The 27,032-nt window shown below is 37.4% G+C and overlaps 3 protein-coding genes across 4 annotated transcripts; 2 read left to right on the forward strand and 1 right to left on the reverse strand.

Moving 5' to 3' along the window:
- Positions 1–7,572: 7,572 nt before the first annotated feature.
- Positions 7,573–11,497, reverse strand: LOC127772668 (S-adenosylmethionine carrier 1, chloroplastic/mitochondrial-like). Of its 2 annotated transcripts, XM_052298622.1 has the most exons (12): positions 11,347–11,497; positions 11,133–11,205; positions 10,846–10,928; positions 10,072–10,148; positions 9,651–9,741; positions 9,333–9,386; positions 9,150–9,245; positions 8,868–8,957; positions 8,456–8,507; positions 8,274–8,335; positions 8,089–8,169; positions 7,573–8,007 (listed from the first exon to the last, which is right to left on the reverse strand). In XM_052298622.1, the coding sequence occupies exons 2-12, from the start codon at positions 11,185–11,187 to the stop codon at positions 7,882–7,884; spliced, it is 867 nt and encodes a 288-aa protein (XP_052154582.1). In that variant the 5' UTR covers positions 11,188–11,205; positions 11,347–11,497; the 3' UTR covers positions 7,573–7,881. The 2 variants fall into 2 exon arrangements, with proteins under 2 accessions (XP_052154582.1, XP_052154583.1); XM_052298623.1 differs by lacking the exon at positions 11,347–11,497 and having other exon boundaries at positions 11,077–11,176.
- A 2,891-nt stretch (positions 11,498–14,388) lies between these two features.
- LOC127774201 (formin-like protein 3) lies at positions 14,389–15,253 on the forward strand. The gene is made up of 2 exons (XM_052300467.1): positions 14,389–14,518; positions 14,619–15,253. Exons 1-2 carry the CDS (start codon positions 14,389–14,391, stop codon positions 15,251–15,253), a joined length of 765 nt encoding a protein of 254 aa, XP_052156427.1.
- A 3,529-nt stretch (positions 15,254–18,782) lies between these two features.
- LOC127774116 (glyoxysomal fatty acid beta-oxidation multifunctional protein MFP-a-like) lies at positions 18,783–25,890 on the forward strand. The gene is made up of 18 exons (XM_052300395.1): positions 18,783–19,018; positions 19,500–19,571; positions 19,651–19,707; positions 19,790–19,843; positions 19,927–19,994; positions 20,101–20,182; positions 20,904–20,959; positions 21,076–21,378; positions 21,476–21,562; positions 21,936–22,110; positions 22,188–22,309; positions 22,839–23,002; positions 23,088–23,342; positions 24,229–24,350; positions 24,466–24,587; positions 25,112–25,260; positions 25,375–25,513; positions 25,641–25,890. Exons 1-18 carry the CDS (start codon positions 18,925–18,927, stop codon positions 25,674–25,676), a joined length of 2,157 nt encoding a protein of 718 aa, XP_052156355.1. The 5' UTR covers positions 18,783–18,924; the 3' UTR covers positions 25,677–25,890.
- Positions 25,891–27,032: the final 1,142 nt, after the last annotated feature.

The following is a 27,032-nucleotide window of genomic DNA, read 5'->3' on the forward strand; positions in this document are numbered from 1 at the left end:
AAGATGTTTGTTTAGTTTGTCACCTTATCAAATTTTGCATAGTTCAATGAATAGAAGTTTAAAGAATTACCAAATATTGGTACAGAGATTGGAAATTAAGGTTGTGATGATAAACTCATGTTTAGATTGTTGGATTACCAATTTTGTATGGTTTGGTTTTGGTAAAAAAAGTAAACAAGCCCCAGTCTCTTGGTAGTAACATACACTGAAGTACTGAACAATTGTCAAACCTCCATGACTTGCTTAGGCCAAGAGGCTAGGAGGATCAGAAAAGGAAGAGGAGATAATCAAGTAGAAAATATTTTTAATATGATAATGATATTAATTTTATGTCACAAAAAATATATCATAGTTTATATGCCACTAAAAGTTCGTGAGTTTTGTTATATGCCACTGAAAAGTAACTATTTCCTTATATGACATCCAACGAAAAATTTCATCCTTTATACACCACTATCGAGATCAAACTGCTTTGACCTTACCAATTTTTTAATGAAATTGACAAAATTATTCTCGTGTGTTCTTTCCATTGCTTCCGTTCAGCCATCATCAATTCACAATTGAGCATGACGGTTCTACTTACAGCTGATCTATCATATTTTCTAATCTATTCAGGGACATCCCCTCATTATTGCAGTCATTAGGTATTTTTTTTAAAAAAATAAAATGATAAGATAGATGAATATGTGATGTATCACTGCATAAAACAAGTTTAATTTAATCTTTACAAATTGTAGTATAAATAACAAATTTAGCTTAAATTAGTACACGTGTGCTCACAATTATTTTTTAATAACTTGTATAAGTCAAATTTAAACTGTAAGCTTGTGATATGATATAATATCACATATTATTCTATCTTTTTTAAATATTTTTTATAACTATGTATCTAGATGGCGTACTAAGAAACTAATGGACATCCCTTAAGGATTAAAAGAGATCAAAAGGGTAATCTCGTAACTTTATGTCCATATTATACATGATGATGATATGGATGGCATATGAGGAACGGAAAAGTTTGAACAGTGACATATAAGAAAATAACAACTTTTCAATGACATAAAAAAATTCATGAACTTTAGGTGATAAATAAGAAATTTTCTCTTTTTACGAAGGGAATAATATATGCTCAATGTGCTTCAGCCAAGAAAGATATATGTGATCTAGAAGTAAGCCACAATTACTATTTTTAAACATCTGATAGATGTCTTGTTTACTCGAGATTTGCTGACTGTAATGCTTCATAGAAGTACTAGCTTTTGCACTAAACACGTTTAAAAGCTCTTCTTGAAGTATATTATATATTTTATAATGACAGTTGCTATCTCATATATATGCGACCAATCCCTACGTACTATTGTTCCTCTTTTACTCGACATACTAGAACACGTGCCATCAGTCTCTAGAGTTTGACACCGCGTTAATATATCTACAACTATGTAGGATTTTAAATTGAAAATTGCGCCACTAGATATTTATCTAGAAATGCTTTCATAACAATTTATTATTTCATTTTAGTTCTCTCTTTAATTTTTATGGAAAATTTATTAGTGTTTATATTTTAGAAATGTTTATATTTTAGGGTGGATGACGTAAAAGATTATTTTTGAAAAAATATCGAGCCCGGCCGGAAGCATGCACTAGACGTTGTGTTCTACGGCAGCAGACAGCGGCCGGTGAGCTGTAGACCATATCCTAGTAATAGGAAGCTGTATTGCCCATTCTTCTCCTCCTACTAGCTAGGTTAATTAGCTAGAGCATTTAGTACAATCACTTGCTTAATTAACACGGAGTCGTCTCCTCAAAGAGAAAAAGTCTTTGATCGATGTGGGCAGTGCAAGACCAAATGTGCATATAGATCCTCCATTAATTATTGTAACCTAAGTTAACTAGGTAGGTAAGCTAACTAGCTACAGTATACTCCATATCTAGCTGAAGTACAGTACTGGAGTTCATATGTTCTTTCTTAAGATAATCTAATGTCTAGAACATCATCGATTTGTATAGTCTCTAATTTATATTTGGTCGGTGCCTTTTACAACAGTGTATTAAAAAATATATATATATAACTACCCAAAAATGATTTCACTACTAGTTTTGTTTTTATATATCAAATCTTAATCTTTTTTATTTATTAGTCAATTAAGATTTGCATGTACGACATGTACTATACATGTTAATTAACTATCAGCTATAAGAGCAAGTATAATAGTGAGCAATAAGCCTATTATAAGCTTATATGGAGGAGAGAGGTAAACAAAAAAGAAAGGTGTTAGCTCTCATGCAAGAGCTAGCTTAACACAAGCTCCAAGACAAATACATTAAATGTATAAGAGAGAGATAGAGATAAGAGAAGAAAATTATAGCTAATCTATTATATGTGTTGACTTTAGGATGGGCTAATAGTAGGAAGTGGGCTATATTATTATCCTTGCTCTAAGGGTTATTTTGGAGAGTATTTTCACAGGAGTGATCTTATGGCTTCAAATCCTGGATTAGGAAATTTTCCGGCTAGGTTATTTGGGAACATATATAGTAGGATTGAAGTTTACTGAATTCTTGAGCTCTGATATCATTTTAATTTTTGTTTGAGCAGTTCGATGAATCTTCTCGCTTTATCTCTACTATATATCTAGATTTCGTCTAAATTCTCATATTTACTTCCTATGAGCTATCCAAATGCTTGATCTTTTAAATTTCCAGGTTTTGATATTTCTATATGATGATTATAATTTTATGTTTTCCTTATTCATGTATTCTAAAATCATGGAGTTCAAATAAATCCTATAGTTGCATAGTTAGCCAGTTATTCCATCCTAAATGAAATTATTAGCTCTATCTCAGAATATAAAGATTTTTAGGGATAACAATTGGACATAGTTAGTAGGTATATTTAATTATATAAATACGGAAATAATATAATTGGATGAGAAGCGAAGATAAGTGGGGAAGTTAAATGGTGAGGGGTTGTGATTGGTTGCGAAAACGTGTTGGTAAAGAAATTATTATATTTTAAGATAAATCCTAAAGATTGAAAGTTGATATATTTTAGAAAGTGGAATAGCTATACGTACGACGCTATCTGTCCGACCTGTGTACGATGTATATAAACATGGTTTTGGCGGACCCCACGTGAGCTTTGTGGTTGGTTGGTTCAGCACGGTCGTATGTGAGTTGGATGGTTGAGTCGGGTGTATAGCACAACTCTTTTGAATGAGGGAGTAATTCATAGCTATGACAGTTTTTCTCTTAGACCGAGGGAGTAAATACTTCACCGAGTCTATGAATGGTACGGCCGGTCGCCGGGTGCAGAGACAGTTAATTAACCCGCGTACACGTAAGGTACAATTTACGTACTACTCTAATTAACTCTCTTTGACGTCTTTCTTCTAATTTTCTCTCTCGAGCATTCGTGCGAGCGATCGAGGGAGCCAAACCGACGGCGCACACCGGATTTTGCATTGCGTTGCATTGTTTCCTCCCCCACTACCCTAGCTGATCGAGGGCAGTGCAGCTGAGCTAGCCAGATGGAAAGCAAAACGACTTTTAGCTAGCTAGCCATCCACCAAATTAAATATGGATTTCTGGTCTGAATTTAGTACTCCATGGGAAAATTATAACAAATTTTAAAGTTCAAGTTTTGTCATAAATTAAAAATAACAACATATACTTCCCCTGGCTTATAATATAGGAATCTTTTTCTTCGAATTTATTCCAAAATATAAATGAATATGGAATTCCTGAAATATATTATATTCTCCACGTACTAAACTTTTATACTAGTTTATTCCCCACTTATCAACTTTTGAACTATATATTGTACTGCTTTATTCTTTACCTACTAACTTTTGTACCATCACATATCATTGTGATATCTCCTTACTTTTTCCTAAAAAATTATATAATCTCTTACGGAGTATATTATAGGATAGAGAAAATATATACTCTTTCCGTATTTTAATGTATGACGCCGTTGACTTTTCGACCAACGTTTGACCATTTATTTTATTCAAAATTTTTGTGCAAATATGAAAATATTTATGTCATGCTTAAAAAACATTTGATGATGAATCAAATCAGAATAAAATAAATAATAATTACACAAATTTTTTGAATAAGACGAATGATCAAACGTTGGAAAAAAGTCAACGGCGTCATACATTAGGTAGTAGTATTTATAAAACGTTACTTCTACCATTAAATTATCCATAATACTCCTTCTACCCCTTGTCGTTATTATGGCCCCAACTAGCCTAGGCTTAATTACACGTACCCCACTCATCCCATGAAGTTAACCAATTTTTTTTTTACCTCCTCGTCTTAATAGCAAGTTTAATAGTATAACCCACTACTAGCTTCAATTCATCTATAGTCAATTTAATAGCCAATTCATACAATATCCATCTCAAAAGTCAAAACTTGTATTTTGGGATAGGGGAAGTATCAAATTGAGGAGTTAATTAGGGTGTGTTAGGTCAGATGTTTCAAGTTGCCAAGCGAAATCTTAAGTGCATTACACATTTTTAGCTAGCTGTTTGATGATGTAACAGCTATAGCATAACACAATGATTCATCCTTAATTTTTGTCCCTTTTTAAAAAATACAAGTACTTATCGAATGTATTGTATCTTAAACATAATATTTCTAAAAAAAAACTTATAAACATAAGCATAGTTCATACTAATCTAACCATTTAAAAGTGATTACTCATTCACACAGAAGTGTAAGAGTTTTTTATATAAAAAAAAAGAAGTGTAAGAGTGTTAACAACGAAATTTGGTAAGGTAGGCTCGGATTAAAAATAGAGAAAATATGTCATAGTAATTAATTAGTTAGATAAGTGCTTAATTGATGGTACGATGGGATCATGGCAAGCCATACTTCACTATTCCTTTTTTTTTTTGAACTTCACTCTTCCTATTGATGCATATGTAGTAGCATTGTCCATATTTATATAGATGTTAATAAATCTAAACTTATTTATGTGTCTAGATTTATTAACATCTATATGAATGTGAACCATGCTAGAAAGTCTTATAATATGAAACGGAGAAAGTAGTAGTTCTCTAGTAGCTTGCCACACCTTCGATACATTGAGAGTAAAAGATGTTGACTTAGGTTTTCCATTTTTCCAATGTCCTTTAGGAAAATAAAAGAGCTTTTCCTGTACAGGTCTAGGTGGCTTCGAAGAGAACGCTAATGGGCTGCCGCTAGGCCATAATGGCAGTCCCAACCCATAATACTATAATATAGTTTTTATAAACTCCACGTCATGAAGAAACTAGTACTAAACACTATTCTTCCAATACAAACACCACTATTCCATACTTCAATTTAATGCTACTTATCTCACATGATATTTTGGATGTTGTGTAGAAACCATGTCTCATGCAAGACATGGTTTCCTTCTCTTTTCTCATTTATTTACTTGCCACATCATTTTTTATCCTAGGTAGCAGCTTATTTAATACTATGGACACCATCCTAGTTATTGGGTTGATAATGCCCTAATAGTGCACAAATAGGCCTCGATCAATTTTTTCAATAAGGGCCACCGTTAATAGGCCTCATTTAAGTTGGAGAAAAAAAAAAAAGGAAACAACCAGAAATAACTAATGAGCAGAACTTGTATATTTGTATTCTTAGCAGTTTAAAAATATAAGTTCTACTCATTAGTTAAGTTTGAACATTTAAATTTTAGCTATGGTTGATAATAAGCCAGCAACCAAATGACAAAAGTTCATATTTTGGATATATCATTAAATGTGCTATGTCTCTGTAAATTTTACATTCATGTGCGGTAAATCGGCCACCTCTAGGCGTAGCTTGATATTCGTGGATCACATATATTAGTTTATAAAGTCATGCATTCGCACGACTATGACCATCCTGTTATTAACAGTCTTCGTTATTACGCGAGGCACCATATTTTCACCTTTTTCGTCATTGCATGATCCCTTTATTTTTTTTAACTATGTTGTCAAAACTTCTAAATTCTTTGGTATTAAATTTAGTACGAATAATCATCTTCTTTGCTGCTGTGTGAGCCACTGAATTCCCTCCATCTCTATTGACGCACCACCATGTCTTGTATACTCCGTATATCCTCTATTTGTGATACCTTTTGTTTAGCAAATTTAGTTTTATTTCATATTTGAATAGGTGTTGAAAAAAAGTATTTGGCAGGAAATAATAAGTTTTCTAAATTTTAATTTATTCAAATTTGATTTTTCACATTGTTAATTAGTTTATATTTTAGTCTATATCCGTTGGATGCAATTGCAAATGCCCTGTAGAAATTCAACAAGATGCACAGAATGAAGCGATGCTCCTGTACTTGATGTTTGGGCTTGTGGTCTTCAACCTTTCTATTTATTTAACCTTCTGGAAGCCTCTTCATTTCGACGGATGGCTACGACTTAGGCCTCCATCGTTTTGGCTTTTTCCCTAATAAGCCAAAACAGTTTATTAGGGAATAAAAATAAATTTATAGGTACAACTTTTATATATGTGTTCTTGGTGACTTAAAAGCTAATGCTAAAAAAGAAACTATATTAAAAATATCTCAAAATCAGTCTTAAAATTAAGTTTGAAAATTTAAATTTTAGTTTATTCTTTAGCTGTTTAGGCCATCCGATTGGGGCCTTAAGGCCCCACCGTTTCGCTTTTTTTTTCTAATAAGCCAAAACGGCTTATTAGAGAATAAAAATGAATTTGTAAGTAAAACTTTTATATATGTGTTCCTGATGACTTAAAAGCCAATGCTGAAAAAGAAACTACGTTGAAAATATCTCAAAATCAATCTTAAAATTAAGTTAGAAAATTTAAATTTTGGTTTATTCTTTGGCTGTTTAGGCCATCCGATGGGGGTCTTAAGGCCCCATCGTTTCGCTTTTTTTTTTCTAATAAGCCAAAACGGCTTATTAGGGAATAAAATTGAACTTGTAAGTAAAACTTTTATATATGTGTTCTTGATGACTTAAAAGCCAATGCTGAAAAAGAAACTACGTTAAAAATATTTTGAAATCAATCTCAAAATTAAGTTTGAAAATTTAAAATTTGGCTTTTCCTTTAGCTTATTAGCCTAATACTTTCTAATTTGTCTTTTCCTGAATCGGATGGTCACCGTTGTGTTGATTACTTGGCTTACTCAGGTTGCTTTGTGAGATTTACTTTTCACTTGGGTTGATGGGCTGTCTACTTAATTTATTTCAAATTAAGATCGCATTGTTCTGGTAGGGGGAGAGAATGCAATGTGCTTTGATTGCAATTAATCAAGAGAAATTGGAAGGTAGGTATAGTTAGATGTAAAACAAACTTTTAAAGTCAGTTTTGCAGGTTGTTCACAGATCACTCTCTTTGATGCAGCTATGGAGTGTGCTCCATTTGTTGGACATTTTGCAGAAGTTGATGGAAGAGAAATCTTTCAGCTTCGGCCTGTAGTAGATAGTTTACCTGATGATCTAGGAATCGGTTATAGTTGCCCTGTGTTTTCTTTTCTTTCTTTTCTCCAGGTAAACTACCTCCAGAACAAACAAGAAAAACGAAAAGGAAAATATAACAAGCTTACCATTTGTAAATACTGCTGCAATACTATCTGGATTGACAAAGGTACAATTTGATCGGCAACGACCGACTGTTACATCTACAAGTCATACAGCATGGGTAAACTGCAGGGAGAGAGAGAAGCTATAATGTAGTATAATCAGATTTTTAAAAAAACTTGAACATAATATTATTCATTAAACGAATGGGAATTTAATCATTGGGACGCAAAGTGGCATTGTCTTCCTCCTCGAGAGATGTACTACTTCTCATGTGAAATCGATCAAAACAAACACAAAACTTGAAGCATCCATCCATGGCCGAGGGTACAATCTGTCACTCATCCTTCCCGGCTGGTGGCTCGCGGCTCCTCCTCTCGGCGAGCATCGACTTGGTCTTCTCCAGCACGCCGAAGAAGATGGACCCGCCGATGCCAATCCACAGCACCCGCGGCTCGATCCCCTGCCATCACCAGCCACCAAGTTCAATCACAACCCCAGTGCACCCACCACCATCAGCAGGCGAAAGGAAAAATTTTGCTACCTTCAAGAATGCCCCAGGTCCTTCCTCCCTCAGGATTGTCTGGGCGCAGCTTACAATTCCGGAGTACTGGTTCGCTGATCCCTGCGATTGCGGTCCAAAGAAATATATGGGGTCAGCGATACCAACAGGGGTTGAAAGGAATGATGTGTTATTCTGTGGATGGATTTTGATACAAAAGGATCCACCTGAACCATCAACCGCGTCTTCATCACATCGAGTGGTGTTGTTATAGCCCCAGTAATGGCACCTAGCAGAAAGAAATGATGGGTTATAGAAGAAGGTAAACAAAAGAAGGACGGCAACATAAGAACAGAAAAATTGTCCAACAAGGATTAGAAAGTGAGGAAGAAACAGAATTTAGTCCTACCAGCAAAAGCACCAATAAGTGCATTCTCTGGATCATTCAGCTCCCTCTTGGCCTGAACAGACAAGTGAAAAGGTGGTAGTAAATCCATAAATTTCTTGAAATTACAGTTACAGTTCATGGTGGAGTCAGAAAATGTCACAAGGATTATCAATTAATAGTAGTATCTCACTTTGGGCAGCTAATCAAGTTATAGTATTTGATGCAAATAGCACAAAAATGATTGGCAAAGCAGCGTGATGCTGATGCCCACAATTAGTACTTAACAAGATACAAGACTCGTCCATAGACAACATGTATGAAGGTGTGAATCCTCAATCCTACATTTATATTGAGGTCGTCTGAGGCCTAGTAAGGATTGCTAACCAGAAGTAAAATATGGTTCTCATCAAGACAGAGAGGCTAAGATGGGTACCACAACTTTATAACCAATTCGAAGTTGCTCATATATACAGAATTGAATGGCATCAAAAGGCAGATCTCGAAGTAAAAATGATCCATATCCCTACAAACAAAAAGAAACAGTATGATAAAGGAAGGCAATGGGTTTTTTTCCATTGTAACAACAATTCAATTAAAAAGGCATATTAAACAGATTCAAATAATTATTTTTCCTGAAATATACAGGGATAACAAAAATTAGAGTTGAATCGGCTAAATACAGGTTCCACCATATATGAGGTCAGAAGATACATACAGCGTAAAGACCTCTGAATCCTTCTTTACCAACAATGAGACGGACAGCATCAGGTGCAGACCTGAATTGACCTGTTTGCATTCTTTGTTTGACAACCTGAAAGGAATGCAATCTATTTTCAGTGTAAAACAACATTAAATTCATCAAGAAAAATGTGAAAGAGTTCAGAATAGAAAAACTGACCTCTGTGGGGACGCGAATGAGAGAAGCCGCAATTCCTCCAATAGCCCCGGCAGTCTGTAGCATTCTCATTTAGAAAAGGCAGTGATAGAAAGCAACATGCTCTGAAGATTAAGCATTAAAACGACATCAAACAGCATGGTTGATACTTCAATGCTGTAACTGACGAATTAGAAGTTCTAGAGACTTAACAGATTATACAAAATATTCCCCGCAAAAAAAAAACAGATTATACAAAATAAACAGCACGATGTACAGCCTGATCAACATTCTACGTGCAATCAACTAGTGCAAAAACATGTTAAATGCATGTTAACTTACAAAATGGGCAACAGCACTCAAATTTTCAGGAAAAGTCTCCAGTAGTTTTCTTTTTGTCGGTTCGTATATTCCCACAAATACAGCAGAAGCCCTACAAGCAAATAGAGAAGAAACAATATGATGGAAAGAGAATGAAATGATTCCCATGTTATGGAGCCTGAAAAAGTGAAGCTAAGGATTATTACCTGAGAAGGGGTCTAGCCAAAGATAAACAACAGTACTTAATTTAACAATATCAATTTGGAAGGAAAGTAAAAGCAATCATAGCATCAGACCCCAGAATCATATACAGTATCTTGTCTATGTTAGGTTGTAACATAAATGATGCAAAATGATGAACATATTTACTGATAATAACATGTTATATCATGATGCCAGGAGGAAAAGAAAAGAAACTGAATGCTTTGTATTTTGTACTTACGGGAGAACACCAGCAATATTTCCAGCTAATCCAGAATACAATCCTTTCCATTGAATTTGACTTCCTCCCCGAGCAGCCTATGGAAGATCACAAACTTCAGACAACATGTACAGGTTGCTATTCAAATTTAATAGCAAGCATACCATATTCACACAAGAAACTGGAAGCACAAGATAATATAAATTATAATTGAGACATGCATTTGCTAGAAATATATTAGAATTTGGGGTTGCTTCAGGACCACATCCACATGAAACCCGACATTTATGCATAAACACAGCGAATGCTCTTAGTTGATCCACCCTCCTCACATTTTTCCATTTGAGCACAAGTTCTGAATCAATCCTCTCTGTATAAGCATCTTTTTTAATACCAAAATACTGCAAATACTTCCTTAAATTTTCTCTAGTTACCTGGCATAGGTTAGAGCCTAGAGGACTATAGGGTTCTTACAATCATGCCAAAACATGACATGCCTCACATGATTCATGTAATTACTACTCGCTTGAATCTAAGTCCTTGTTGGACCAATTGAAGAGAAAGATAAGAAAAGGTTGTCATTGCTAGACATTTGCTTAAATTATCTGGTTACTCCAGGTAATTTCAGTATAAATAAGATCCCTTCTTGGGAATGAACTCTGGGGCCTATTTCAATGTAAATTAACTAACAAATTTTTCCACAGTCTATAAATAGCATCGTCACGAGTAAATGCTTTATATATGATGATCAAAAGTGGATACTTGCAATACAGCATGATGCGAAAATTGGATCACCTGAAGCCTGGTTTTTATCGTATCAATCGGGTACAGAGCTGTTTCCACCACCACACCCGCGGTGCCACCAGCTATGACGCCCTCTGCAGAAGACACGGGGAAATAATCGAATTCGCATTGCATCGCGGGACCAATGAAACGGAGTAATTTCACACAAAATTCAGAGAGACAGAGAGAACAAGAACAAGAAGAAAAATGTGGCTATCTATCTAATAACTCTGTGCTCTGTACCATCCATGGGCAGAGGAGGAGGAGGATGAAGCAAACGAGGGGAGGAGTTGACGCACCACACAGAATCTGGAGGAAGTTGAAGGGCTTCTCTTCTTCACCCCCCGCCGCCATGCCTCCTTGCTGCAACAACTGCAGCCAAGAAACACCATTGCAACATTCGTCAGGGACGGACAAGCAAGAACCCAAAAAAAAAAAACATGGGTGGAGCGGCGACCGCGGGAGAAATCCCGGTGAATCGGTCGGAGAGAATCCCCGTTGGCAAGTTCCCACCTGCGGCTGTGGAGATGGGATGAGCCGCCTCGCCGCGGGAGAAGCTGCGGTGGAGTGGAGTGGATTAGGGGAAGTAGAGGAAGTAGATAATGAGCCCAAATTTGGCTCTCGACTCGGGTCAAGCAAGCTGGTCGAGAACGTGCCTGGGGGCTGGGCCCACCTGTCAGTCAGACCACCGGGCCGAGGAGAGAATAGCTCGCCGTCGCCGTCCCCGAGCCCGCCATCGGCGGCTCGACCGGCAGCCGTCGCCCGTCGGCGTCGGAGCTCCTCGTCGGCGTCGACGTCTCCGAGCCCGATCGACCACGACGCTTCCTTCCCTCCGTCCTTGGATTTTTTTTTATTTTTTCAACTTTATTAATTTTTAATTTTAAAAATAAACGATTCCAAAACTTATTAATATAAAACTTTTGATCACGGCATTCCGTCTTGGCGTGCCAAATCAACGCTAACACATCATACATAGCGAGTGTGACAATTTTATCTTACGAGGTGTGACCAAATAATATTACTACGTCAGTCAGATCGATGTGGCAAAATAATATTATCATATTGACGTGGCCAAAATAATATTGTCACATCGACGTGGCCAAAAAATTCAGATTTTAAAAATAAGTCTTGAATTGATTTATTTTCAAAAATAAAAATTAAGAAGGCTAAAAATAAACAAAAATTAACGTCATTGCTGTCAATTCCGTCCCGGCAACAAGATGACACAAAGAGACATTAATTTTAGAGACAGTTTTGTTCTTATCCCTATTTTGATATCTAATATTAATTTTATCCATATTTTTCTAGGATTTTTTGTTTTTACCTCTATTTTTTTAAACGAATGTGGCGTTTACTCTTACTTTGGATGGAAGTTAGTGGAGTAAAAGCTATTGCATAAAAAAATAAAAAAGAAAAGGGAAATAATGATTTTACATATTATATATTGACCTTTCTAGCCCAAGGTTATTTTACAAATATCAGGAGGCCCTTTCTTCTGCCGCTGCCTCCTTTCCTCAATCCCCATCGCGACCATATAGTTGAGACGGCGGCGGCAGCGGCGGAGACTCGGCCGCGCGCAGGCGGCGTCCGTGGGTCGACCAGGCGGCGGCGAGCAGGAGCCGTCGTTGGCGACCCAACTAGACGGCCGCGACCCGACCAAACCGCGAGCAGGAGGGCAGCATGGCGGCGAGGAGCAGCAGCCGCGCGTCCTCGCCGACCCGACCAAGCCACGGCGACGAGCAGGAGGGCGTGGCGGCGGGGAACGAACAGCAGCCGTCGTTGACGACAGGGCTAGGTGGCCGTGACCTGACCAGGTCGTGGCGGCAAGGAGGTGCAGGGTCGGTTCGGCTCGGCTGCAAGCAGGTGGCTAAGGGAGGAGCAGCAGGCTGTGGGTTGGTTTTGGTGTCGACACTGCTTGAGCATATCTTGCAAATAGAGGAGATTTTCATGGTTGATAATACTGAGATGAATATGCTGCAGAAATGTTGTCAAAGTTGTCCAAATTCTATCAAAATGCTATTGAAATGTTGTCTAAATTATACGAATCGGATCATGTCACAATGTTGTTGATATTTTGTCCAATTTGTTATATTAGTCAAAATTTATTAAAAATCATTCTATTTTTGAAATAAAGTTTTCCAAGAATGAGGATAAAAACACAATTAATGACTTATAGGGGCAAATGTGCAACATCTTACTAAGTAAGAGTATAAGGGCCTGTTTAGTTCCCAAAACAAAAACTTTTCACCTATCACATCGAATATTTGGATACATGCATGGAGTATTAAATAAAAAAATAATTACACAGTTTGCTTGTAAATTGCAAGACGAATCTTTTAAGCCTAATTGTGCCATGATTTGACAATGTGGTGCTACTGTAAACATTTGCTAATGACGGCTTAATTGGGCTTAATAAATTCGTCTCGCAGTTTCCAGGCGGAATATGTAATTTGTTTTGTTATTAGACTACGTTTAATACTTCAAATGTGTGTCCGTATATCCGATGTGACAACCAAACACAAAAATTTTCACCAACTAAAAAAGGCCTAAATGTCATTTTGCCAATGACTTAACACCGTTAACTTCATCATCCAAAGTAGGGGTAAAATGTGGATTCATTTAAAAAACGGAGGCAAAAATGAAAACCCTAAAAAAATAGGGGAAAATCAATATTGAACATCAAAATAGGGGTAAGAACGAAATTACCCGTTTATTTTATTTTATTTTCTTAAACTCTAAAGTAAATTTCAGGAAATCCTAGCACCCTGTTGACGGTCTTTTAACTATAAAATCCGACCCTTCATAAAAGCAAATAAAAAAAATATATAATGGAATATCAAACTTAGAGGTAGTGTTTATTATTAACCATTTCCATAAGTCTTGGTGAATACATGGATTAGAGGTCTCACGTGTCAATCAAAACCACCTATAATTGAGCCTAACCAAGGTACAACACGTCTTATTTTGGAGAATCAAGGATTGAGTGGTATGAAATCAAGAAAAAAAGGGAAGCAAATGACCACACCATCCCTAAGGACATATATCTTAGAAATTTGAGACATAATGGTTAGTGAGAGCATCAATTCTAAATTTGCTAATAGATAAGGTGCCACGTTAGCAAATAGTGAAAGTAGATCATATTTTCTAAAAGGCAATACTAGAATGTGAAAACTAGCATACCTAGACATATCCATGAAATAAAAAGGAAGGAAATATACATATACTTTAAATATGAGACATAATAGTTAATGAGTACATTGATTCAAATTTTAGCTAATGGATTGGGTGCCATAGTAGCAAATATTCAAACTAGATCACATTTTTCAAAAGGCAAATAGTAGAATGTAACTAAAATTGGAAGATAGCCAAACCAGCTTATCTAGATTGCCACAAAAGTATAAATTAATATATTGCCTTGTTATGCAGAAGGTACATATCAATGCAGAAAGAGAAGAATACTATGACATACATGCGCCTCCCTACATATATATCATTGTCTCAAGCACTTCTGACCTACAACAAAGATACAATAGGATACACACAAAGTAGAGAGAAATGTCATCAATATCTTACTTCTTAGTAGCTATGCTCTTATGCGACGGTTTTGGGTTCATCGTGTTTGCTCAAGTGGTAGGTGGTGGTTCTTCCTCAGGAATTCCATCCTTCGTTGGGATAGATGGTGGAAGTAAGTTTTCTCCAAGTGGCTTGGACCAGATCCACCATAGACTTATTACTAACCATGGTGTTGCTCTTGGTCCATGTGACCCCATATATAGGTCTTGCAGGTAATGTGATTGGCGTTGGCAAAAGATTGACTCCTACAGGCCCGAATCCAGTCCACAATGAATTTCAACCTCCACCTCCACCTCCACCTCCAAGTCCTCCTAATGGTGGTAATGTGATTGGCAATGGCAAGAGATTGACTCCTACAGGCCCGGATCCAATCCACAATGAATTTCAACCTCCACCTCCACCTCCACCTCCAAGTCCTCCTAATGGTGGTAAGGTGATTGGTGATGGCAAGAGATTGACTCCTACAGGCCCCGATCCAGTCCACAATGAATTTCAACCTCCACCTTCAAGTCCTCCTAATGGTGGTAACGTGATTGGCGATGGCAAGAGATTGACTCCTACAGGCCCGGATCCAATCCACAATGAATTTCAACCTCCACCTCCACCTCCACCTCCAAGTCCTCCTAATGGTGCTAATGTGATTGGCGATGGCAAGAGATTGACTCCTACAGGCCCGGATCCAATCCACAATGAATTTCAACCTCCACCTCCACCTCCACCTCCAAGTCCTCCTAATGGTGCTAATGTGATTGGCGATGGCAAGAGATTGACTCCTACAGGCCTAGATCCAGTCCACAATTTATTTCAACCTCCACCTCCAAGTCCTCCTAATGGTATGATAGAATAGAGCTTGAGTACTTGACATGACACTATGGAGAAGAGATGTCATTTAAAAATATAGCTGAATGTAAAGCATCCAGCTCATGCTAAAGCAATAAAGTTAAGCTTCATTTTTAGTTTTTCTTTGTTAGAAATGATATTTTTCCTTGTTATAACAATGTCCGTATTTCTAAATGTCAATTCAAAAATTTCTCATTATGCATATAGATTTGAGCAATAATATGTAATGAATTGTTGAGAACTACTATAGCACAAGTAGCACACTACTCCGCAATACCCCTATGCCCCTCCCACCCCACGCAATAATTCATTTACCACACACCAAATCTCCAAATCCTATATATTTACATCGGTTTCCATATACCCATCGACTGCAACCAACACCACCACCTTTTTTCGGATTTAGGAGGCAACAACGCATACAATGTTCTCTAACATCGCGTCACCGGCACTTAGACCCACTTTTTTTCTGCCCATCCCTGGCCACCTACAAGTTGGGAGTCCATGTGTACCACGAGGACTGCAATGTTGTACTGGTAAGAACACGTATGGTGCTCTTCGGATGGTTACATGCACATCCAGGTCTTAAAGGTTAGGACTATCGCGAAGTAGTTGTAACTAATTTAAGGAAAAGAGAAAAAAATTACATGCATATTTTGATTGACTGTGATTTATCTCTACTACTTAAAAGAAACAAAAGTAGTATGTCTGCTCCTCTCCACGAAGTGCGCAACCATTGCCCCTCCGAGAAAACCAGAAAATAAAACAAGTGATGGTTAAAAAAAGAGTAAATTACACTAGCGGTCCTTAAACTTGTAACGAAGTTTCACTTAGGTCCACGAACTTGGAAAGCGCGCATCGAGATCCTTAAACTTGGTTTAATGTATCATCCTGGTCTAAAGTCTGGTTTGACCGTGATCTTGCCTATATGTCATGCCACGTGGACGATGACATGGCTAATTTTTCTTTTTCCCTTTTTTTCTTCCCATCTTTTCTCTCCTTCCTCACCTCGCGTGGAGAAAAATGCGGCAGAAGGTAGAGGAAGGAGGCAAAGTGGAGAAAAAAAGTGATAAGAAGGGAGAAAAAAAGAAGGAAGAAAGGAGAAAAAAATAAAAATTCCATGTCATCGTCCACGTAGGTAAGACCACAGTCAAACGAGGCTTTGGACCCGGATGATACATTAAACCAAGTTTAGGGATCTCGATGCGTGTTTTGCAAGTTTATGGACCTAAGTGAAACTTCGTTACAAGTTTAAGGACCGCTAGTGTAATTTACTCAAAAAAAAACAATTGGATCTACAACCCTAACCCATCCCGTGAAAGGACCTTGATGTCACTTGGGGGCTGGGGTTGAATTGGTGTTCTTACAAATTATAACAACTTTGAAGCAGATTAATAAGCAATTGCACCTTCCGATTTAAGTCAGAGTTTTCGATATGAAATCAAAGTTTCTGATATCAATCCGAATGTCCGACAACTAAGAGAGTAAAACACTAAATGTGAACTTGCATGTAGCTCAACAAAACAATATGTATGAATCACAGGGAGACAACCAGGATATATAATCAAGATATATGGTTACCAAGTAGATCAACTAAGAATGTAAATAGATCGGCCAAGAATAAACTCAAGCACAATATGAATAAGGCAAGAACGAGCAAACCATGAGAAGAGACATGCAAATTGTTTAACGAAGTTCGAATCCACCAATCCTACATCTTCGTTGAGGGGCCACAAAGGCTAGGTCTCTTTCAACCCTTTGCCTCACGAGGTTGCACAAATACACTCCTCAATTTCACTCTTGATCATTTTTTTCATTTGTGGAGGTAAAGTCGAAGCCTTCACAAACTTCCTGTGGCACACCACAACCTTGGGTGCTCACCGGCGACACCTAGACGTCTAGGAGACCTTGATTTCTCTTTTTTACCTTATATTCAAATATGTTGCTATTTTTAAAACTAGATAGCTGACTAGGGTAAAATACTGATTCTATTTATCGTGGATTCGATGCTCTGATATACTACGGAGCGGAATACTACAGAGTGGAAGCTACAACAGTATCCACACACTTGTGGTTCTGTTGGCATAAGAGCCGTCAACAACAAGTTTTATAGAAAATGGAGAAGTTACTATGTAATCAGAGTTTTTTTTTTATGCGGGGACTATGCAATCAGAGTTGTCATTTGCAGATCACTAAGAAATGATTTTTTAGACCAAGTTTCTTCACTCGACTTATAAGTACATAACTAATCCAATGGGCATTGAGATGGGATTTACAGTAATATCATTGAAACAGAGAAGGGAAATGTGCTTCCACCCAAACTGTTCAGTAGAGAATCACACGGTGGGGTCATTATTTAATTAAATATACTCTTGATTATCACGCAAATCACACGGTATTGCTAACATATTGCCCACGCCCCTCTCGTGATCTAATTTCCTATCGGAGAAGAGGGAAGCTGACGTGATGACGCAAAATTTTAGACGTAGTAATAGTATAAAAAGTGGTACGAAATCATACATCCAGATTTGGCTCAAAATACAGCCAAATTTTATATTTTTTTCATCCTATAATATAAGACATTATACCATTTCTTTCAAAATATTAAGAAAGTATAAAAAGACATATCATATAGTACAAAATATGATAGTTGGGGAACAAAGTAGTACTCTACAAGATTTGATATACGAGGAATATAAACTAGTAGAGGAGTTGATAGATGAAAGAATAAACTGGTACAAGAGTACATGAAGCTGATATATATTTTTACATATTTGCACTAAATTTCTTAATAATACCAATGACCAAACGTTGTGTTGAAAAGTAGAACGTCGTATATTAATAGTTTCTCTAAAACGACAGAATGAGAAAACGGATGAATAGAAAATACATATGATTTTGACATAATACAAGTGCAAAACAAAATATTTACAAAATACAGTAAAAACACAACACAAGAATTGTCGTTTTGATTAGGCTGCATGAAAAATAAAAGAATCGGATGAGAGATATATACTCAAATAATTTTTTTCAAGAGGTTTTGGATTTTTTTAACTTTTATATAAAATCTCTACATGATTGTTTATTTAATATAAATTTCCAAATAAACGATAGGATTAAAGTTCTTCATAGAATTTTCTACGTTTTCGTACGAATGAGGAAAAAAACATGGAGCATTTCAACAAACATCTCACTAGACAATTACCTGATTTTTTTTTCCAAACAGTGGAAGTCCTTAAGACAATTCATATTTGGCACGTACTAGCAGTAGTACAAATATCTAATTTTTCCAACTTGTATTTAATGAAGTGTACGTGCAATTAATCCAAAGCTCCAATTATTATTAAGGGACATTTAGCTTTTTTGCTATTTTTAAAATGTGACAATTAAGAATTTACCACTCTATAACATATAGGCCATCATGTGTCTATAACAGGTGCTTTCGGTACAAAATTTTTATCACCACTGGCAAATAATTAATCGTTTCTATTATTAAAACCAGTTGAACAACCAGAGTCCGGGAGGAGAGTAGTAGTAATACTATACCATCTGTCGGCTGTATCCTCAGAGAGAGAGAGAGATCTCGCGGCCGGGCGAGTGTGAGCCACGTCATCGTCGCCGGCGGCGAGGGGGGCTCCCCGCATTGCCTTCTCCGGCCGGCGAGCGAGCGAGCGAGCGATGGCGAGAGGCTCCACCTCCATGGAGGTCCGCCGCGACGGCGTCGCCGTCATCACCGTCTCCAACCCCCCCGTGAACGCGCTCTCCCTCGACGGTATCATATCCGTACAACCCCTCCTCTCCTCCTTTCCATGCTCGGATTCCGCCCATTGCGGGGCTGGTTAGCAGCCATGTTTGCCTGCGTGGTTCTCTGTGTTGTCGCAATCTTGCCAAATTTTGCTGAACTTTCTTTTTGTGTGTGTGTGTGTGTGTGTGAGTGTGTGTTTTGGAAGAACAGGTTGTGAAATCTGAGATGATTTGTGTGCTTTGGGATATTTTGAGGGTCTATGTTAGAGTTGATATGCCAGATTTGGTTGTTACTCCATGTCTCCATGTTCCATGCTCCGAGCCATGCCTTATATATACACGAATTATTTGTTATTGCCAAGTTGTCAACATGTGTTGTGTTACTATATGCAGTCAATTTTTGTTGGCCTTGTTTGATCAGTTCTCGCTGTCGCCAAGTAATTTGTGCTGTTTAATCAAGTAACTATTTTTGTTACTAATTATAGGACCTATGGTTTCTACTTTTGCAGTGATAGCCAGCTTGCAGAGAGATTATGGGGAAGCTCTGAGGAGGAGTGATGTCAAGGCAATTGTTCTCACTGGTACTTACTTGCACATGAGCTTCTTGTCAAGGATCTTATGCTAGCGATGTGTGTTTCTAATGCCTCATATGATGTGAAGGCGCCAAAGGGAGGTTTTCTGGAGGCTTTGATATAAACGCATTCGACAAGAAGCCAAGTAAAGATTGTCCAGTGCTCTCAGTATGTTCCTGCCTTTTTCACCACCCCCACTTCCATTGCTAAAATTTTCTTTTCACCAGAAAATGAGAAGCCTGGATATCTGTCTATTGATTTTTTAACGGACATAGTAGAAGGTAACATAACCTGAGATTTCTTCTTTAAACCAAGTTTGTCAACAAGCTGAATATTTATGTCGTTAAGTTCATGTTGCTGCCAGATGCTCCGAAACCATCAGTGGCTGCTATAGATTGCGTTGCTCTAGGTGGCGGCTTAGAGCTTGCAATGGTATGTGTAGATTGCAATGGTCGAATTGTATGCTTCAACCTTTTGGGATTCTTCTTTTACTTCCAATATGTGGCTATTTTTGCAACATTGGCATTTTCTTGTGCAGGTTTGTCACGCTCGTGTTTCTACATCTTCGGCTCAATTAGGATTACCTGAACTTCAACTGGGCATCATTCCTGGGTTGGGAGGTATGCTCAAGTCCCAACCTGGTCTTTTGGGTCATCCCTTTTTTTTTTTAAAAAAAAAGAGACTCTGATCCTATATGTTTAACTACTGCGCTTTGTTGGTTTGGTTGGCTTAACTCTAATCATGGGACATCTGTCCTTGCAGCCATTACTAATAAGATATGAAATCAGAAAAGACTGTTGAAAAAGAGGAAGATAAATTATGAACTTTAAGATGTACAGAGGGCGAATACATCAGAAAATGAGCAAGAAAAAATATCTGTATTTTTCTTTTCCAAACTAACTATTTAGTGAAAGGCATAATCATTCTAAAGGAAACGAAAGAACATTTTACATGGTTTCCAAAAAAAAGGGGTCTACAAGGGCCTGTTTGGCATGGCTCCCACTCCCAGATTCTTGTAGAAGACAGAGTTTGTTGCTTAAAATAAGTGATTAATCTAAAAGTTTGAACAAGATGTCTCACACTAACAACCCTAATCTAGCCCCAACTCCAACTCCAAAATTTTTTGGAGCTATATATATTCAACTCCAGAAACAATTGGGGTTGGAGCTTGTACCAAACAGTGCCTAATTCTTTATTAAAAAAACAAGGCATACACAAATTTCCTGTTCTATGGTAACAAAATTAGATATGACGAGAGAAAGCCTCATGGATGTTTATTCCTCTGCCAAAAGAATTTTTTTATCTTTTTCCAGTTGATTGAAGGATCTTTACTTTCTACAGGAACACAACGACTGCCCCGCCTTGTTGGCCTGCCAAAAGCTCTTGAGATGTTGTTGGTATGGCTGTTTATACATTGCATTGTAGTGCATCGACAATTTCTTTTTCCATCTTTTCTTCTATGGTGGTCATGGTCATGCAAGAAAGTTAACTATGGATTGTCTTCTCTTAATAGATGTCTAAACCTCTAAAAGGAGTGGAGGCACATAAATTTGGTTTAGTTGACGCTGTAGTTTCAGCTGATGAATTGATCAGCACGGCCTGTTCCTGGGCTCTGGAAATTGTTGAAGACAAACGCCCATGGTTCAGGAGTCTCCATAGAACCGATAGACTTCCAGCTCTTGAGGAAACGAAGAAAATTCTGAATTTTGCAAGAGTTCAGGCCCAAAAGCAGTCTGCTAGTCTCCAACATCCCTTAGTTTGCATTGATGTCATTGAGGAGGGCATAATTTCTGGCCCTCGAGCTGGCCTAATGAAGGTACATCACCACTTAGTGCTAACTTTTCGAGCAATTGTTACATACCTAGTCTAAGTTGTTCTTAATGCTGTTTAATGTTCATTTTTGGTAATGACAGGAAACACTTTGTGGAAAAATGCTTGAGATGTCTCAGATAAGCAAAAGCTTAAGGCATGTCTTTTTTGCACAACGTGCAACTTCAAAGGTTGTTAGAGTCACATTTGCTGAAGTTTATGTGGTGTTCATTCTTAATACTTCTTTCATCCTGCCTCATAATCAGAAGTTAGCAATAGATTCTTATGAACATCTGTGAAATGATAAAAGAGAATCATACCTATATGCCTTTTAATCCAATTCGTTTAAGATCAAAACAGAACAAGGTGCAGTACAATTATCTATTTAATTGTATACGATGAATTAGCATCTGAATGACTAAATGCAAAAATGTCGTGTTGCACTGTGATTTCCATGATTACTCTCAGGTAAAGATCCTTTTGGGTAGAATTTTCAGGTATAGAATTATATATAGTACTTATGTCAAATGCATTCGTTTATCTGAGCGTCTTATGCTCTAACAGATTCCAAATATCAGCAACTTGGGGTTGACACCACGGAGAATACACAAGGTGGCTATTGTTGGGGGAGGTCTAATGGGATCTGGAATAGCAACTGCATTGATATCGAACAACCTCCTGGTAATCCTGAAAGAAGTCAATGAGCAGTTCTTAGATGCTGGTATTAGCAGAGTTAAAGGTGATCTTTTTTTGTTTCTCCAACTTTTATTGTTTGTCTTTTAAGTTTTTCATTAATTCTTCTATTTTCCTGTTCAGCTAATCTGCAGAGCTTAGTCAAAAGGGGGCAAATGACCAAAGAAGATTATGAAAAGAAACTTTCTTTACTATCTGGTGTTCTTGACTATGAACAATTTAGAGAAGCTGATGTGGTCATTGAGGTAGATCCAATATTTTCAAGTATTTCTTTTCGCTAACTTTATTCAGTAGAAAATAGCTCTACTTGAGTGCTTATTCTGTTATTCAGCATGCTTGCCAGAACTTTTGTGCTATTTATAACATAGTTATGAAATTTAACTGGACTAGATCACTTAAGATGTTGGTTACAGCATCAGAATGTCCGCTTAAGATTTTTTTTTCCTCTGAAAGAAAAGAAGAACAATTTTGCCTACCTGCAGGACACAAGCACAATGATTTAATAGCAAATTTATAAGAAATAAAAAATACCAGATCACTTCCACTTAAGAATATTTTTATGATTTTTTCCATAGCTTCAGGATAAGGAGAATGATTTAATAGCAACTTGATAAAATGATGACATATTATTGACACGATGAATGTTTTCGTTCTTAGTGATTGTAGAAATCAATTCATCAGTCTTTGAGTCAAGTAGTTGAACTTTTAAGTCTATTGTAACTGAAGGAGAAAGCACTGATCTTAATCGCTGCTTGATGATAAAAACTCTTGCAGGCAGTTATTGAGGATTTATCACTAAAGCAGAAAATATTTGCTGACCTTGAAAAATACTGCCACTCTAATTGCATACTTGCCACGAATACTTCAACAATAGACCTTCATTTAATTGGCCAAAAGACATCTTGCCAGGATCGAATTGCTGGTGCACACTTCTTCAGGTAATGTGTTATGCCTCTTTTCTTGTATTCCTGTTTTTTTTCTGAACTACTGTTTATAACTTGTCTTTTGATGTATATTCTCCAGTCCAGCCCATGCAATGCCACTGTTGGAAATAATCCGTACTCATCGGACTTCCTCACAAGTTGTCATTGACTTGCTAAACGTGGCAAAACAGATACGAAAAACACCAATAGTTGTTGGGAACTGCACAGGTTTTGCTGTGAATCGGATGTTCTTTCCTTTCACACAGGTGGCTTATTTTCTTGTTGATTATGGTCTGGATGTCTACCACATAGACCATGTGATTACAAAGTTTGGAATGCCAATGGGACCTTTCCGGTAAGGATGCCAGTTTTACTGAATGATCCTATTCCTCTACGGACTTCTTTTTTTTAACAAGATATTCCTTTATAGACTTGAGCACTTAGGCGATGGCTATTAGTCTTGTTAAGCACTTCGGATGCAAATTTATTTTTATTTCCTTTTATAGTAATTTATGAATTGTCTGAATTATGTTCCTTGTAATAAAAGTATGAGGTACAGCTTTCCTGCATCAGAAAGATTCTCAGATGTTATGAGAGCAAATGAAAATTGTCTATGACTATATAAAGAAAGGTGTTTCAGCATTAACCTTACTTGGTTTGTTGCTATTGTTTCCACTCAGTACTCTGTCATGTGCAGCCATTTACTTTTATCTGCAACTGCCAACAAGTCAATTTCTCCATAAACCTGTTATGAGCCATTTTGTGCAGTTTAGATAGAGTAGATAGGATTTGGTTGCTGAACTTTTCATGCCTTAATTAAAAACTTGGACCAGTCCATTCTCCTATCATACTTAACCTTCAGTTATGTCTAATTTTTTTTGGCTTCCGTTCCAGTAAAACTATGGTACAATACGATTTTTTGAATGGCAACAGATTCATGTCTTTTCTTCTTCCTCTTTTAGCTACCTATTACATTTTCCATGTAACCACTGTTTCTGATGTTACCTGTTTCTTTCTGTTTCTACTATAGTAATGTTGTTCTGATGTTATCTATTTCTGATTTAGTACAACAGATATAGCATACCCATGTTTATTACTGGTCCTTTTGGTAGATATCTTCACGCTTTCTTCATGTTTGTTTCTGTACTCTAGTAGATATCTATTTCTTCATTGTTTATTGAAGGGGCCTTTGTGGTGCATGTTTTCTGGACCATGAGTTCTCTGTTGTCTTGTCCGTACAGATTAGCTGATCTTGTTGGTTTTGGAGTTGCTATTGCCTCCAGAAAGCAATATCTCCAAAGTTATCCTGAGCGATGTTACAAGTCAATGCTTATTCAAATTATGCTTGAGGAAAACAGGACAGGTTTTTCATATTAACAATACATTCACTTACAATTTCTTCATGCTGTTGAATATGATTTTGAGCTACATGTGAAGCTGAATCTCATGGCTGATATACTTTCTGGAGTGCTTGGCAGGTGAATCTTCACGCAAAGGATTTTATCTTTATGATGATAAGCGAAAGGCTTCTCCAGATCCTGAAATGAACAAGTACATTGAGAAATCAAGAAGCATGGCTAGTATTGTACAAGATCCTAAGGTACTCTCGTACTTCCTCTGTCCAAAAAAAGCGTAACCTAGTACTAGGATGTGACACTTAGTACTAGGTTTGGTTTGGAACCAAATTATTCTCCTTTTCTTTATGCTGGACACTTAGTACTGGCCCGTACTGCCATGCATCACATCTCACAGCTGTACTTTGGTTTGCATATTTAGATGTCGTACTTCTCAGAGTAAACTTCTCCGGGTGTCTTTTTTTTGTTCTTTTGTTACAGTAGTGAGCTTTGTAGCAAGGTGCTGAAAACCGTATGAAATTAACCTGATTTCAAAAAAAAAATGATAAATTTGAAGTACAATACTAGTTCAGCACAGGTACTGTAACTAGCAAGTGAATTGCAAGGTATCTGCAGTGCTGTAGATCATAGTTTGCAAGAAAATGGTTGTACACATGTATGGTTACTGCATCTTTTGGCTGCCGTTCGATCTGCAAAATATGCATACCAGCAAACCTTTAATTTTTCACTGCTTCTACACAAAGAAATCTGACAGTTTCTTTCCCGTCAGCTGCCGAAATTAACAGATGATGAAATCGTGGAGATGATGCTCTTCCCCGTGGTGAATGAGGCCTGTCGACTGCTTGACGAGGGGGTTGCTATGAAAGCATCTGATCTTGATGTAGCATCCATTATGGGGAGGGGCTTCCCTTCCTACAGGTCCCTTTCTTTGTTTCTCTTCTGCATCATCTCTCACATTAATTCTCCTTCCCTGCCACTAATTACATGTTCATAACTGGTGAATCTTCCATTCAACATGTATTTTGACACCAGGGGCGGAGTGATGTTCTGGGCCGATTCGTTTGGCGCGAAATACATTTACGACAGACTGAAGGATTGGTCCAAGTATCACGGAGGGATCTTTGAACCCTGTGAATATTTATCAACAAGAGCTCGTCAGGGTTTGTCTCTGGTAAGACCTTATATAGCATATTCAATCTGCTCTGATACAGCTTTTGCGTTTACCAAACACCACTTTCCTCTCTAAACCTTTGGGTCGATGGCTTCGCCTTACAAATTTGTCGATGAAACTGCTGCAGGCCGCCATGGCTGATGGTGCAATGTCACGGCTCTAGGGGCTCATCTCATCTGTTCATACTGGTATCCTGCTGCTATTGCTACGTGACTCCCATTTGAGGAGATGCAGTGATGTTATCTCTCTCTTTTTTTTCCTTTTATTTACAACTGATAGTTAGCAAAATCTGTAATTGTGTACGACAGTTTGAATAAGTGGTAAATCTGGACTACAGTTTATGAATATAGGAAGTATATATATGAATATATTGTAGAGCTCGTTAGTGCATCTGCTGAGACGGCCCATGCACTGATGCACAACTTCTGACGCGGCCCACGCTCATCCTCCTGCCTTCTACTGTTAACAGTTGGCTCTGGCCGCTGTACGGATCTCCACCGTCTCTGCCTATACCCTTCCTGGCTGGAGGTATTCTCCGGTGTAGAATTAAGAGTAAATTAGTAATTTACTTATGGCTAACTTTATTATTTATGGTTTTTTTTTCGGCTAGACCGATATATGCTCATCCATTGCGTTGGTATCGCTCATATCCTATCGAAAAAGCCAACAAAGAAGGAAAAAGAGTTTAATCATAGCTAAATGATGATTATACCTCTCTATATCTATTTTTTTACAATAATGCTTCTCTACATTTATAACTAAGGTAGTAGTATAAATAGATCTAAACCTTTTGATCAAATGAGATTAACGTATGGGAGGTACCCTCCTCCCTGCTTAAAATCTACCGTTGATTTCTGAAAGGGTAACTTTGGAATAAGAGATTAACGTAAACACAGATAATTAAGTAATTATTTTATACGGTAATCATTATCATTCGATAACCTTGACTCCTTGCCATTTGATTTTTCCATGGCGTAGATGGTAATCGGCTGCTTGACATGTAGGAGTATATTTCATTTATGACGGCACTCGTACTTGGTTCTTGTTTGATCAAGCTTTGTTATATGCCTATGTTTTTATTTAGAAAGTTCCATGCAAGATTGCAAAAAGTTCGATGCATGTCGCTAATTTGTAGTATTGCTAGTTCTTCCCCGGTTACCTAATTTCAAGTGTAGTTACCGAGTTTATCTCAGCAGTTAGTTGGAAACAACCGTTGCCTTCTAATGTGATATCAGGTATAAAATTACCTATATAACCCTCCACCCAATTTTTACTTAATACCTTGGCCCACATTTGTAATACATTCCTATATCTACCTTTTGTTACAGATCGTCAGATTACAAGCCATCCACGGATATAATGCCTCCCAAGCACGTTAGAAAATCTCTAACGATTCAGATTGCTTTCGTAGTGGGGCTCTTCTCGCTTAGCAGTAGAGTGTTGGCGTTTTTTTCCGCCAACACGAATTCACCTATAGTATGGAGTTACCAATCATTTTAATCAGGAGAATCTCTTAATC

The sequence above is a fragment of the Oryza glaberrima genome, chromosome 5, assembly GCF_000147395.1.
Source record: "Oryza glaberrima chromosome 5, OglaRS2, whole genome shotgun sequence".
In the NCBI taxonomy this organism is placed as follows: Eukaryota; Viridiplantae; Streptophyta; class Magnoliopsida; order Poales; family Poaceae; genus Oryza; species Oryza glaberrima.

What these genes read in the sequence shown, in the direction of transcription:
- LOC127772668 (XM_052298622.1), bottom strand. Translation starts at nt 11,187, where the DNA reads ATGGCGGCGGGGGGTGAAGAAGAGAAGCCCTTCAACTTCCTCCAGATT. An exon ending in GAATTGGTTATAAAGTTGTG is followed by an intron (nt 8,508 to 8,867) that starts GTACCCATCTTA and finishes TTGTCTGTTCAG; the next exon opens with GCCAAGAGGGAGCTGAATGA. An exon ending in GACCTGGGGCATTCTTGAAG is followed by an intron (nt 8,008 to 8,088) that starts GTAGCAAAATTT and finishes TGGTGATGGCAG; the next exon opens with GGGATCGAGCCGCGGGTGCT.
- LOC127774116 (XM_052300395.1), top strand. Translation starts at nt 18,925, where the DNA reads ATGGCGAGAGGCTCCACCTCCATGGAGGTCCGCCGCGACGGCGTCGCC. An exon ending in CGCATTCGACAAGAAGCCAA is followed by an intron (nt 19,708 to 19,789) that starts GTAAAGATTGTC and finishes TCTTTTCACCAG; the next exon opens with AAAATGAGAAGCCTGGATAT. An exon ending in CTCGAGCTGGCCTAATGAAG is followed by an intron (nt 21,379 to 21,475) that starts GTACATCACCAC and finishes TGGTAATGACAG; the next exon opens with GAAACACTTTGTGGAAAAAT.
- LOC127774201 (XM_052300467.1), top strand. Translation starts at nt 14,389, where the DNA reads ATGTCATCAATATCTTACTTCTTAGTAGCTATGCTCTTATGCGACGGT. An exon ending in CGTTGGGATAGATGGTGGAA is followed by an intron (nt 14,519 to 14,618) that starts GTAAGTTTTCTC and finishes TAGGTCTTGCAG; the next exon opens with GTAATGTGATTGGCGTTGGC.